Raw genomic sequence first — 13,820 nt, forward strand, 5'->3', positions numbered from 1 at the left:
GGCTCAGTTTCCCGTTACGAAGTAGATGCGAGAAACCCGCGTCCCAGCCCTGACTCCATCAAGTAGTGCGGACTTTTCCCCACTAGTCCCCACTTTGGTTCAGATCACCCTTTGCCGCACACAGGCAAGAGGCACACGTTGAGTCGTCTCGGGTCTCGGAAGGCAATGGGCTTGAGGTGAGCTCCACCCGGGAACTGGGCAGCCCGCGTGGGGGTGCTCGCGAGGCGCTGCTCCCGTCAGGGCTGTCCGGCCGCCAGGTCCCGCCCTGGTGTGATAACTTGGGCTCCTCCTCCTTGTTCGTCTCCGGGAACTAAGCCCAGGCCCTACCCCCGGGACACCCCGACGCTCACGTAGTTCAGTGGCAGCAATCAACCCTGACACTTCTCTCAGGCTCTCCCATGAGGCCAGTGAGCAGCAGCCCCGGCTGCGGCGCCGCGGGAGAGGTAAGTGCAGACCCAGTCGAAGCAGGCTGGGCGTCGGGGTGCAGGCACAGCACCCGCGGAGAGTGGCTGGTGGGATCGGGACTCGCTGACCTGCCTCCAGGGACTTGTTCACAGCCACCGTTTTTGAACCCAGAGAAGAGGCTGTGAACCCGACGGACAGCAAGCAAACAGTGGATGGCAGGCCACAGAGAAACAGAGAGAGCTAAAAAAGACTTTTGAGTGGGGAACTTACAGAGTTGGTGGAATGTGGCCCTGTCTCAGCTTGCAGTCCGGGAGAAAGATTTCTTTAACCTAGGCAGGGAAGGAACTGGTCTATTTGGCAAAGATGTCCAGGAGCCAGGGAGAAAGTGGACACAGCTGAAGTAAACTAGGGCCATGTAGGAGAAAGTTAGTGGAAAGAGAAGCATGGGGGCCCTGGAGGTCGGAGCTGCAAGTGACCTCAGAAGAAAACCCTTAAACCCGGTTTGTTAAAGCTCAGCAGGGCAGAGGCCTTACTTAGGCCTGTGCCTCCTGCTGCCTTTGGCCAGTATTAGCTGGTGCCGGCTGTCTCATTCAAAGCTACATGACTGCTCCTTAGGAAGCCCTATTCACAAACATTTCTCTCCGAGGACTGATGGGTGTGTGCATTAAGGCTGTAATAATTAGGGCCCGTGTGCAAAAAGGAACCCGTGTCAACTTCATACATGTAAAAGTATCAGCTAAACATTTAGGGAAGAGAACCAAGAATTGCTGAAAAGGGAAAGAGTGGATGGTGGTGGTGTGGATTGGTCGTGGATATTTATCTAATGTAGTGTTGCGGTGGGTTATTGTTAACTTGGTTTTGACATCAGAGGGGAAGAGCTGCAGAAAGAAGGTCTCAGTTAGAAACTCAGTCACCCAACTGCCTGAATCTAGGAAGGCTGTGGGATTATTTTATGTTCAGATTTGTCAAGCGTAAAAGAAATATTCCTGGCCTTCTAAGGCTGGCCAGCATCTTGAGACACCACATTATTTCACTAGAACACAGAAGGCATTTCTGCAAGCGTCCCAAACCTGGCCCAGGCCCTCCCTCTTCAGGGGCAGTTGACTTCTGAGCACCCACGTGAAAGCAGACTGTGATTGTTCTTGGGAAACAGCTCCTCAGGCTCCCAGGATCCTGTCCTGCAACTGTGTCCAGGTCCCATGTGGCTCTCCCGGCTCAAATGTGCATCGGTGCTCTCTGCTTCTGCTTGTTTCCTTGGTAGAAGGAAAGCCTGGGGCAGTGTTGGAGACAGTATAAGGGCTGCAGGGTCTATACAGCATGTATGGGTGTGCGTGTGTTTCCTCAGGCACCTCTCCAGGTGCCTTCCTTTAGGGGACTTAACAATTGGCAGACTGTCTCAGTTTCTGGAAGTACTTCTGAGTGGCCGTTATCACTGTCACATTCCCGTTGAGACATCCCGATCAGAAAGTCAGGAAAGCTAAACTCACATAAGCACTTTACTACACCAGTTCTTGGATGAGCATAGGGTCCATGAGAGCTGGAATGTTCTGTGAGGACAACGGACCGTCACATCGCACTCTTGATAGAGGCCACAAGGGTACATGTCCTTAACCTGTAGTGATGATGATATCCAGAGGGGGGAAAAAGAAGGGTTTCCAAGCCATGACTGCTTTTGCAATTCTGCAGGGCAGGAGTCAGTCCCACTGGTAACTCGGGCTACCAGAACCTCACATTTGCCTTTCAGGGAAGAAGCTTGCAAAAAATAAAAAACGTTCTTGAAAATGAGAGTGGGATTGTTTCCTGAGCTCGGGCTCTGATTAGAAACTTGCTGGCAGTGGTGGTGCACTTGGGAGGCAGAGGCAGGTGGATTTCTGAATTGGAGGCTAGCCTGGTCTACAGAGTGAGTTCTAGGACAGCCAGGGCTACACAGAGAAACCCTGTCTCAAAAAACAAAAAAAAACTTGTCTCTCCACCCTCAATTCTACTCGTTCTTACAGTTTAGTAATAAAGGGAGCCCCCATGGCAAGTGTACATCCTGGGCTCCAACAGTACAAAGTCACCAATGGCCTCAGCTCCACTCTTGAACCTGCAGGACTAGACACAAGAGCATACTCTCCTGGGTTGTAAGGAAGCAGCAGTCGTTAGTGTACTTTGGTATTCCACTTCCACTTGAGAGAATCCACCATTTTCTACCAAGCTGCTTCAGAAAAACCTTTCAGCATCAGATTGGCATGCCTGAGGCTGGTCCCAGAGCTTGAAGGAGCCTCAGAGGGACTCTAATCTTTGGGCTGACTCAAGCCAGGAGGAAGTAAGTGCTGGGGGAGGGGGGAGATGATCTCGCCCCCCAGCCTTTTGAAGGGTGGACCTTGGGGAAGGGCTGGAATGTGGACCGCCTGCTGTTACGCAAGTGGTGTTCAGTTTTAATGCATATTTAAACAGAATAAGAAGTACCTACATTAAAGTTGAAACGGGAGGAACATTTCTAAGAATATTTTGCCGTAGACATGAATAACTGAAACTCAATTTGTTAAGTAATGAGTCCTTTAAAAAAAATTGAGTTGGTCAGTTCATTGATCGTGTGTAAAGCCAGTTCAGTCAGAACAACCTTTCCAGGAACAGCTTTGAGCAGGGACCTGAGATCCGACCCAGCAGATCTGCTCTGAGGCGGTTCACCAGACTACTTCCTTCACTGGAAGGGAAGTCGTGAGACTTTGGCTTTGCAGGTCAGTTACAAGCAGACCTTGGCCAAGGCCACTTGGGAAACTGCACAGATTCAGAGGCAAAACGGGATAGCCAGGCTTCTTGTACCCATAAGACCAATGTATCTTAAAAAATAAAAAAACAAATTAAAAAAATGGAAAGGTGAAGAGGGAACATGATATGCTTTGTACTCCCCCCTTTTCTTGTTTCTTGTTTGGTTTGGGTTTGGTTGGTTTTTGTTGTTGTTGTTATTTCCCAGAAAATAGAGTTTCTCCTTAGCCCTGGCTATCCTGAAACTAGCTGTGTATACAAGGTTGGTCCTGACCTTAGAGATTCACTTGCCTCTGCCTCCCAAGTACTGGGATCAAAGACTTGCACCACCACTGCCAGACATTTTTTTTTTTTAATGTATTTGGTTGATTCAGAAGTTGAAAGAGGATTTATTGGGTCAAATCCATAGTCCCCCAGCACTTGGCAAACGATGAGCAACTTGTCAAAAGGTGTCACATTTCGGGCAGCCATGGTGAGCTTGTGAGCAAGGCCCCTCCCTGCCGCCACACACCTTCGCCTGTAGCTGCCTTGTTCCTTCTCTCTCTCTCTCTTTTTTTTAAAGATTTATTTTATGTATTATATGTGTATGTGTACATTGTAGCTGTACAGATGGCCATGAGCCATCATGTGTGTGGCTGCTGGGAATTGAACTCAGGACCTCTGCCGGTGCCCGCTCGCTCTGGCCTGGCTGGCTCCAGCGTAATTCACTGTAGCTGTCTTCAGACGCACTAGAAGAGGGCGTCAGATCTCATTACGGGTGGTTGTGAGCCACCATGTGGTTGCTGGGATCCGAACTCAGGACCTTCAGAAGAGCAGTCAGCGCTCTTACCCGCTGAGCCATCTCGCCAGCCTTTTGTTCCTTCTCTTGAGCCAGAAGATTTGGAAACTATAATCTCAGCTTTGAGAGGTTGCTGTTGTTTTGGGACAGGATTTCTGTTTACCTCTGGCTGTCCCGGAACTCTCTGTACACCAGGTTGTCCTTGAATTCAAAGATCTTCCCGCCTCTGCCTATGGAATGCTAGGATTAAAGACGTGCACAACCTGGCTAGACTTGAGATTTTAATCCAGGTTTTATTACTAGCTTCTTCAGCTGAGACCATTGTTAAGTGTCCTATAAATCTGCCTTCGTAAGGAGAAGGATAAAAAGGTGCTTGGCTTTAGTGAGGTGTTTGGAATGTTTTCTTAGGCTTCGTTTTTTTTCTTCCTGATCAAAGAAGCAGTATTGTTTTAGAAGACATAAGGAAACACGAAGCAGGAAACACTTTAAGGAAGCATGTTATATGCGTCGTTTGACATTTTTAACCATAGAATGGTCCCTGCTACTTACACACGATGCACACATAACAGGGTTCCCAGGCGGCTGTAAGCCCCAAGTACTCTATGAATCTCCTATACTTTCTGGAGCACCCCCACCCCATAACACAGTTCTAGAGGTCATCTTCCTCTGTTATATGCCCAAGAACCACATAGACGCAACCGCTCTTGTGCTTTGGGGTCATTATTAAGTAAAATAAAGGTTCCTTGAACAACAGCCTTGGGATCCTGCAACTGTCTGATAGCCGAGATGGTTGTAAATCCCTGGTGGGCTGGTGGCAGATGGATGCATCATGGCTATGTTGGCTAAGGGGTTGGCTTCTGAGGAAAGGAGCGGGACTCTGCTGGGGGGGGGGGGAGTTCAGAATGAACGATGCACAATTTAAACTTATCAGTTGCTTACTTACAGAATTCTCATCTTACTATTTTTGAACCATGATTGACTACAAAGAGCTAAATCCACGGGAAACAAAACCAGTGAGAGTGGAGTATGCCTCTACTCAGTTTCTATATCCATAATCTTTTCTCTCATATCTGGTATTTGTGTACAACTCTGTCTGCTCTTTTTCACATCAATAATACAAGATAAAATATTAGCTAGGCACAGTGGCCCACGTCTCTAATCCCAGCACTTGAGAGGCAGAGGGAATGGCAGGCAGATCTCTGAATTTGTGTCTGGCAAGGTCTACATATCTAGTTCCAGGTTAACCAGAGTTATTTAGTGAGCCCTCTCTCAAAAACCAAAAATAGGGGCTGGAGAGATAGATGGGTCAGAGGTTAAGAGCACTGACTGTTCTTGCAGAGGTCTTGAGTTCAATTCCCAGCAACTACATGGTGGCTCACAACCATCTGTAATGAAATCTGATGCCCTTTTCTGGTGTGTCTGAAGACAATGACAGTATACTCACATATATAAAACAAATAATTATTTAAAAAAACAAAAACAAAAATACAAAGTCCAAAAATAAAAAGTGCAAGTAAGAATGTCTGTGCCATTTAAATACTTTTACAAATAATGAAATTAGCGGTATAAAATTAAACAATATGAATATGGTACAATCAATTTTATGAGGCATCCTTGGTAGGCATTCTCATTATTTCCCTTTCTGTTAATTTTTTACATTTTAATTATTTATTTAAGGTAAATGGTATTTTATGTGTTACTGGAGTGAAAATGATAAGCTCATGTAGACTATGCCAATTTTGATAATAAAAAACATCTTGTGTTTTATAATTCTTTCCTAATACACTAGGTAAAAACAGGCATTTCTAGTATAAATTTTCTTTAAGTTTGCATTTGACTAATTTACTGTAGACAGGGTTCCCCTGTACAGTCCAGGCAAGCATTGACCTTGCAGTCCTCCTCCCCCGGCCGCAGTCTTCTAAGTAGCTTATAGGCACAGAAAGTCACATCCAACTTCCACAGAATTTCCTAAATTACTTTTAAGACTGGATAGTTTGCATATCTGGGAGCCATTTTTAATTGTTTTAACATAAAGTCTGCTAATGCTCTTTTTCTTTGCTCTTTCTTCTCTGGGAACTATTTGACTTTGTTCCTGCTTTGTAAGAACTCTATATTTGAAATTAATAACACTCAATTGCATTGCTTTTTGAAAATAGGGTTTAAATTAATTTAATGGCTAGTGTGATTATATCTGCTTTTATTTTATTATTTTGTTTTGTTTTGTTTTGTTTTTTGAGGCAGTTTTTCTGTGCAGTTCAGGCTGTCCCACAACTCACTCTGTAGACCAGGCTGACCTCGAACTCAGAGATCCAGCTGCCTCTGCCTCTTCAGTGCTGTTTCTGCTGCCACCGCTTCTGGCCTGCTTTTAATTCTAATGACAACTGTTATCACTTGTAGACAAGGCAAATATCTACTGGTGTGTCATTATATAAAGAAATGAGCTGCTCATTCTTTTTTCTAAAGGAAGGTTTACTAGAACGTTAAAACTTCCCATAAGTTTGGTTAAAGTAAGTCTGTGTCAACTCTCATCAACGGGTCTCAGTGTAGTAATAGCATAGTGCCTGGTAAACACCAAGTCAATATTTGTGTTATAAATTTGATGCTTTTGTATTGGATTAAGTCAGTATTTATTATTCAAGCCATGAGGAGTTCACACTACCTACCTATTGGAATGGTTATCTTTCAAAAATGATAATGCAGCCACTACAGAAAATACCATGGTGTTTCTCTCAAAAGAATTAAACATTAAATGACTAGGGCTGGAGAAATGGCTCAGAGGTTAAGAGTGTTGACTGCTCTTCCAAAGGTCCTGAGTTCAATTCCCAGCAACCACATGGTGGTGGCTCACAACCCTCTGTAATGGGACCCGATGTCCTCTTTTCTGTTGTGTCTGAAGAGAGCAACAGTGTACCCACGTACATAAAATAAATAAATAAATCTTTTTAAAAAGATGACTGTGAGACCCAATGATCCTACTACAAGATGTGCATTCAAGGGATAGGAAATCAGTATGTTGAGGTGACACTTATAGTTCCGTATTTATATAACAGCACTCAGAGCCAAGATATGCAGTCTAGCTAAATGTCTGTCAGGGGATGAATGGATACAGACCATGTGGTGTGAGTGAACAGTGGAGTGCTGTTCATTTATAGATAAGAATGAAGTGGCATCATTGTAGAAACATGGAGAGGAGCCTGGTGGGCACTACGCTAAGTGCAATAAGCTGGCTACAGAAGGACAAGTGGACGTATTCATGTAGAATCTGAAAAGGATGAGTGCACTGAATATGTAATAGAACAGTGCCTGCCAGGTACTGGACCTTGAGGAACTGGAGAAATATCCATCAAAAGATATAAATCTTTCATTCCAAAGGAGGACTACATTCAAGAGATCCATTGCATCATGGGAGCCATCATTAATAACAGTGTGTACCTGAAAATTGCTTAGGGTAGATTTTAAATCTTCTCACCACACCTCCCAAGTATGTGAGGAAATGCACGTTAAGTGTGTCAGCCATCCCACAATGTGTACATATGTCAAAACAGCGTCTATATCATTTATTTAGTATGGGTATGTGTGCTCCATGCAGCCTGTGTAAAAGTCAAAGGACATCTTGTGGGAACTGGTTTCCTCCATCAACTATGTGGGTCTCAGGGATTTCTCTGAGCTATCTCACCAGCCTGGAAATATAAAGCTTTTATTTGTCAAATGATAGTCTACAGTGTATAGCAAAAACAGTCCTCATGTCAGCTGTTTGTGGGGTATATACTCCAAAAGGGGGGAGGGTATCTTTTAGTCAAATAAGTAATTCTGCAAAGAGTAGGAAACCATGATTCTTTCATTTTCAAGACAGGATCTCTCTGTGTAGCCCTGAAACTCAATCTGTAGACCAGGCCGGCCTTGAATTCAGAACCCACCTAACTCTGCCTCCCAATGGAAGGTTGGGATGAAAGGCACACTCCTCTCCCCCCCCCTCCCCCACCCCCTCCCCCACCTACCCCCGCGCAGGAAACTATGATTCTTAATGCCTTTCATTCTTCTCTGTGGTGTATTAGCATACAGGGGGACCCAAGACATCCTGGCAGAAAAACCCATGAATTAGCCTTCAAATTGTTGAGTCCCATAGTCTTTTCTGTGTTGGCTTTACTCTTAGCTTCTTTTTCCATCCCCTCCCCAGCCCCCCAGTTCATGCCCCCTTCCACACAGTCTTTGCAGAAAGACCTGTGTCCTGTGAGACCACATGGGAGCAGTAAGCCCAGATGAAAGGCAACATTGTTTGTCCGTCTCTGCCCGAATGAGGGTTTAAGCATCTATCTGACCTCTTCGCTGTTCTCTCATCTCCCCTTTCCCAGACTTCTAACCTGCTCGTCTAGCGTGATGGCTGTGGACATAGAATACAGCTACAGCAGTATGGCTCCTTCTCTACGCAGAGAGCGCTTCACCTTCAAGATCTCCCCCAAACTGAGCAAGCCACTGAGGCCTTGTATTCAGCTGGGCAGCAAGGATGAAGCCAGCGGAATGGTGGCCCCCGCAGTGCAGGGGAAGAAGGTGAAGAAGCGGGTGTCCTTCGCCGACAACCAGGGGCTGGCCCTGACAATGGTGAAAGTGTTCTCGGAATTCGATGACCCACTAGATATTCCCTTTAACATCACCGAGCTCCTAGACAACATCGTGAGTCTGACGACAGCAGAGAGCGAGAGCTTTGTTTTGGATTTTCCGCAGCCTTCTGCAGATTACTTAGACTTTAGAAATCGACTTCAGACCAATCACGTCTGCCTCGAAAACTGTGTGCTGAAGGATAAAGCCATCGCGGGCACCGTGAAGGTCCTGAACCTGGCCTTCGAAAAGGTGGTGAAGGTCAGGATGACATTTGACACCTGGAAAAGCTTTACTGACTTCCCTTGTCAGTATGTGAAGGACACTTATGCTGGCTCGGACAGGGACACGTTCTCCTTTGACATCAGCTTACCCGAGAAAATCCAGTCCTATGAAAGAATGGAGTTTGCGGTCTGCTACGAGTGTAACGGCCAGGCGTACTGGGACAGCAACAAAGGCAAAAACTACAGGATCACCCGGGCTGAACTCCGATCCTCTCCGGGAGTGATCGAGCCGTACAATGGACCGGATTTTGGAATCGCTTTTGACCAGTTTGGGAGCCCTCGGTGTTCCTTTGGCCTGTTTCCAGAATGGCCTAGTTATCTGGGATATGAAAAGCTGGGGCCCTATTACTAGTGACTGCAGTCGACAGGTGGTGGCTCTGATCAAGATGGAGGCGGGAGAACGCAAACGCCAGAGGGAAAGTTGAACTGCCATTAAAGTGTGGTTTTTGAAAAGACAGGATCCTGTTCACCTTTTTCTTAAACCAGCAAGTCCAGCGTGTTTCTGTCACACCGGGTTTCTTGCTTCAAGGCGTGCTGATCCTCTATGGCATCCGGGTTGGCCACAAGAGAATGCACAGGATGGTGCCAGAAGGGTCTGGAGAGGGGCCAAGCTGGCAAGGACTGAGGAAACTGGCCTCTCTTCCACACTTGAACTTCGAAAGTCACCCAGAAACCAGACTCCAGCCTTTTCAGCCTTACCATTGACCTCAAGGTCCTGCCCCGCTCGTGGCTTTCCATGTGTCTTCTTCGTTCCGTGTGTACTCGGAGGGAGCCACCTCAGTTCTGTGACACACTGTCCTGATACCCAGCAGCCTCCGAAGAGGGACAGGGGCAGCCGCTTTCTGAGCGAGTTCTTTTGCTGCATTTCCTCACCCGACACAGTCTATCCAGTGATCTGGACAAGATAGTCAAAGCAAGCCTGTGTCTGGGATAGGCATTCCCTCCCCTCTCTTCTTGGTTCCTCCTTTACATTCCAGAAGAGAGCAACATATTTACTGGAAAGTCATTGGTTCCCATGTGGGGTCACGGGGTACAACCCTGGGACAAGGTGGGACAGTATGAACTTTTAGCTTTTCTTCTTGGATTTTATTTGGGGGGGGGGGGGTTTCGAAGCACTCAGTTTCACCCGGAGCTACCAAAAGACTCAATGACAAGATCCATTTCCACTTGCCTGGCCGGTGTGTGGACTGCTTTTGTTTGACAGACTCATAGCTCTCATGTCTCCTGGAGTCTCCATGTCAATGCCTTGTCTGAGACTTTCAAATAGCAAGACTGGCATATCCTCGAATCCTCCACAATATGCTTAGATTTGTTTGCAGTATACAGTCATATTGAGGATGCTTTACAAACCCTCAAGGACATTGATTGGGTGTTTTTATTTATGGTGTGTATTATAAAAGGATAGAGGAGAAAAACCTCACCACGTTTTTCTATGTTATTTTAAATGTTTGTCAACTCTGAGGTATCAGATGAATTTTTCTTAACCATATTGGGTTGCAGTGCATTATCATACGCTAGTGTGAGACTCCTGGAGCTCTTACTGTTGGGTGAACCCCCAAACCCTGTGATTTTTCTCTAGGGCAAATTAGAATTATAGGGGAGTTTGGAAGCTTTTTATATACATATTTGTAGAAATTTAGGGGTATTGTTTTGTTTTGGAAGTTTGGTAAAAGATGTCTGCTTAATTTTCTTACTGAAGTGATGTTTCCCTGAGACAAGGTAGGAATGTAGAGTCTCACGGATTCACAGGCCGCTGGATGTAGCCCCAGGCCCTCTGGCTTCATAAGTTAGCATCAGGCAAATGTTTTTGATCCTAGCATGTGTGGTTCATTTTTTATCTTAACTTTTTCACTTTTGAAGTTTAAAGTGTTTTGACTTTTTAAATGTTATTTTCTATGATTTCTAATTTCTAAAACTGGTACTAGTCTGTGATCTGTGCTTTGTATATGGTGCCTCTCCCAGATGGACAGTGATCTGGGGTTGCATGCTGGTATCTGTGAAGAAATCACCTTCATAAGTGAGGCTGAGACTGGGAGGCTGGGGTTCGTGTTTTATCTAAGCATACCGTATCTCTCCTATGTAGGCGTACTTTAAATGTTCCGGATTTGGTGAGCAGCTAGGTTTAAACTGGATGGAAGGCAAAACTGATCTCTTATGAGTCATGCATTTTGTATTAACAAGGAAGGCAGCCAGGGGCACTGTTACTTACATAGCTGCAGACAACAGATCATGAAAGGACCCCAGGTAACTACAGAATGAAGCCTGTTCAGTGGTGTGGAATGACGATCTTCAGACATTCCATGTCAAAATATGAAATGTGGTAATTCCACGTTATGTATCTCTCCTAGAGCAGACATATCCTCACCCCCTTTTGCCCAGATTTGCCCCAGCTTTCTTGCTCACGGGCACTGGTTAAAGTCGGCACACCTGAGGTGCGCACCCATGGCTCAGCTCAGAGGGCGTGTCTTCGCCTGCTCACCAGGGCCCTTCCCAATGGAGCGGCCTGTGTGCTTGACTTCCTTATCTAGGCTGTCACTCAGACACTCAAGAGTCCTCTGTTTTCTGCCTCCAACACAGCCCTTCTCCTTTTGAGCCAGTCTGTCCCGTGACTCGGAGATAGCCTCAGGGGCTGCATTGAGAAATGCTGCCTTCAGAGTTCCCCATTGTAGACAAATGTACACACCTCAGAAGATGACCGGCCCCTTGCTTGAGGATCCCACGGCAGGCTTGACCCCGAGATCTGCCTTCGTTCATGCAATTCTTAGTTATGGTGATGGCTGGATCCTAATTCCCAGACACCATGATCCAGAAAGGGAAGGCAACTCCATTCTTTGTTCCATATTTATTTCCCCACATCCCCTGGGATGCTTTTGCAAAGTGGGTACAGTACATAAGCTAGACCATAAGGCACACTCTCCATGTTTCTTGCAAGAAGCATTTGAGTCTTGTAAGATTTTTTTTTTTTCTAGAAAGCTAGGAACACATCATGGAAGCCTGTATGTAGTTGTGCAGAAACTGAGGCAACTTGAGTCAATGGTGGGAGTTACTTTATCCCTGAGATGTAAGCTTGGTGGCTCCCTGTTCTGGGAAGGTCTGCCATTAACTATGTCTCCTGGCATGATCACAGAAACTGCAGATAAGATGTTCTGGAAATCCTGGGATCTTACCTATAACGGGATCTTCCAGAGTCACTCAAAAACAATTTGGCAGCGTGGAGGACAGTAGGTGAGAGAGTGCTGGTCTCTCCTGCTGAGGGCTGTGATGTACCCCCAGCTCCATCAGCAAAGCTGTGTGTGTTTCTACGGTTTTGCTGCTAGTTCCCAGAGACCGCTGGGGCACGAGGACTTCTAGGATGCACACGTGATGATGTTACACTTTTGCTTTAATGTGAACATTCAACTGACGGGCTTGTCGTCATTGTATGCCTAAATGTGCCTTGTTCAGCAACTTCTGCATGTTTGTAAGAAATATTTTTGTATACATTGGTAGAGGGGGAAATGCACTTTAAAAATCACAAGAATGGATGTTTGTGTGTGTGTGTGTTTGGTGGAAGAGAATGGTTTCTTTGTATCAAAAGCAAAAATGTAATAAATACAGAAAGAAAGAAAAAAAACCAAAACTATTCCTTCTATTTTTAGCATTGGAAGAAGGGGAACCATATTTTAAGTCGATGTTGTTTTCTATATGTGTCTTTTTTTAAGGTAGAGGTTGTATTCAGTGGATGTGAAAAGCTGCAGGGCAGGGAGGGGAGGGGGCCATTGCTTTAAGCTGTCTGGCTGTGAAGGCAGATGATATAGCCTTTGCCTAGAACCAGAGAGGAAGAACAGAGGTGATTATTGTCCTCCACACATCCTAGTCATCCAAGGTCATGACTCTTTCTCCTTCCTTCCCTCTTAAAAGGTAGAGCAGACAAGTGTGTAGATTCGGACAGTCCGGGGAAAATTATCTCTGGTTCTCTCAACTTTGAACTTCTCCATCACACAGATTCGGTATCCAAGAAAATAAACCATCTGCTGCTGTGGCCTATCCCCCAACCCCCACCATTGAATAGCAGATGTGTACCTACGTGAGATTTTCAGAAAGTTCAAAACAAAAAGGAGTGCCACCCCCACCCCGGCCCTGGTTATTTAAATGTCAAGGTCTTCACTGCAGGCTCCAGTTAAGTGAGGCAGAGCCTTGGCGTCCCTACACAGCTGTCCCAGTGCTACAGTAATATGTTTTCTACCCACAACCTCCCAGCAAGGCTCCCATAGTCCGTTCAACTTGTAGACCTTGCTTCCGGATCCCCGAATCCCCTGGAAAGAAGCGGATGTGCCCAGGTTTCTCCAAGGTAATGAACCCGAAGAGCGGCTCCATTCAACTCTGGTGCACTCATACAGGCATTCCCTACACTAAAATAATTCCAGAATTTAAAAAACAAAACAAGACAAAAAAGCAGGAGGCTGCCGGGGTTGGGAGGTGGGTGGGTAAAGTGTCTCCAGCCCGCAGCCTCCCCGTGGGATAGCCCACAAGAGGCTGCCGGGGGTGGGTGGGGGGGTGGGTAAAGTGTCTCCAGCCCGCAGCCTCCCCGTGGGATAGCCCGCAACAGCACAGCTGCAGTTGTGCAGCTAGTATGTAGATCCAGCCCTGTGCTCCATCTATAGATACTGTGGCTTGAATGTGAAATGTCTCCCAGACTGGTCTGAAGTTAGCCTTGCTATTTTGGGAGATGGTAGGAAATTTAGGGGGGGACGGCTTGGTTAAAAGGATGTAAATCACAAGTGGAGAAGGGCGCCTTTGGGCACACCTCTTGCCCTGCATCTCTTCCTGTCTCCCTCTTTTTTCTGGGTTGCCCTGAAGTAAGCTACTTGGGACCCCCACATTAATTCTGCTGTGGTGTTCTGCCTCACCAAAGGACCGCAGCATTAGATTCAACTGACCATGACCCAAACCCGGTCCCAAAATAAATCTTCCTTCCAAGTCCCTCTCTCAGACATTTGTCACAGTGGTTTGAAACTGATACACTA

At 46.1% G+C, this 13,820-nt stretch overlaps 1 protein-coding gene across 1 annotated transcript; it reads left to right on the plus strand.

Moving 5' to 3' along the window:
• The first annotated feature begins 316 nt into the window (after positions 1 to 316).
• On the plus strand, positions 317 to 12,427 carry Ppp1r3b (protein phosphatase 1 regulatory subunit 3B). Its single transcript, XM_031339534.1, has 2 exons — positions 317 to 443; positions 8,287 to 12,427. Exon 2 carries the CDS (start codon positions 8,312 to 8,314, stop codon positions 9,164 to 9,166), a length of 855 nt encoding a protein of 284 aa, XP_031195394.1. The 5' UTR covers positions 317 to 443; positions 8,287 to 8,311; the 3' UTR covers positions 9,167 to 12,427.
• The last annotated feature ends 1,393 nt before the right edge of the window (positions 12,428 to 13,820 follow it).

The sequence above is a fragment of the Mastomys coucha genome, unplaced genomic scaffold (assembly GCF_008632895.1).
Source record: "Mastomys coucha isolate ucsf_1 unplaced genomic scaffold, UCSF_Mcou_1 pScaffold22, whole genome shotgun sequence".
Taxonomy (NCBI): Eukaryota; Metazoa; Chordata; class Mammalia; order Rodentia; family Muridae; genus Mastomys; species Mastomys coucha.

Excerpts from the sequence above, each read along its gene's own strand:
- Ppp1r3b (XM_031339534.1), top strand. The coding sequence starts at position 8,312 with ATGGCTGTGGACATAGAATACAGCTACAGCAGTATGGCTCCTTCTCTA.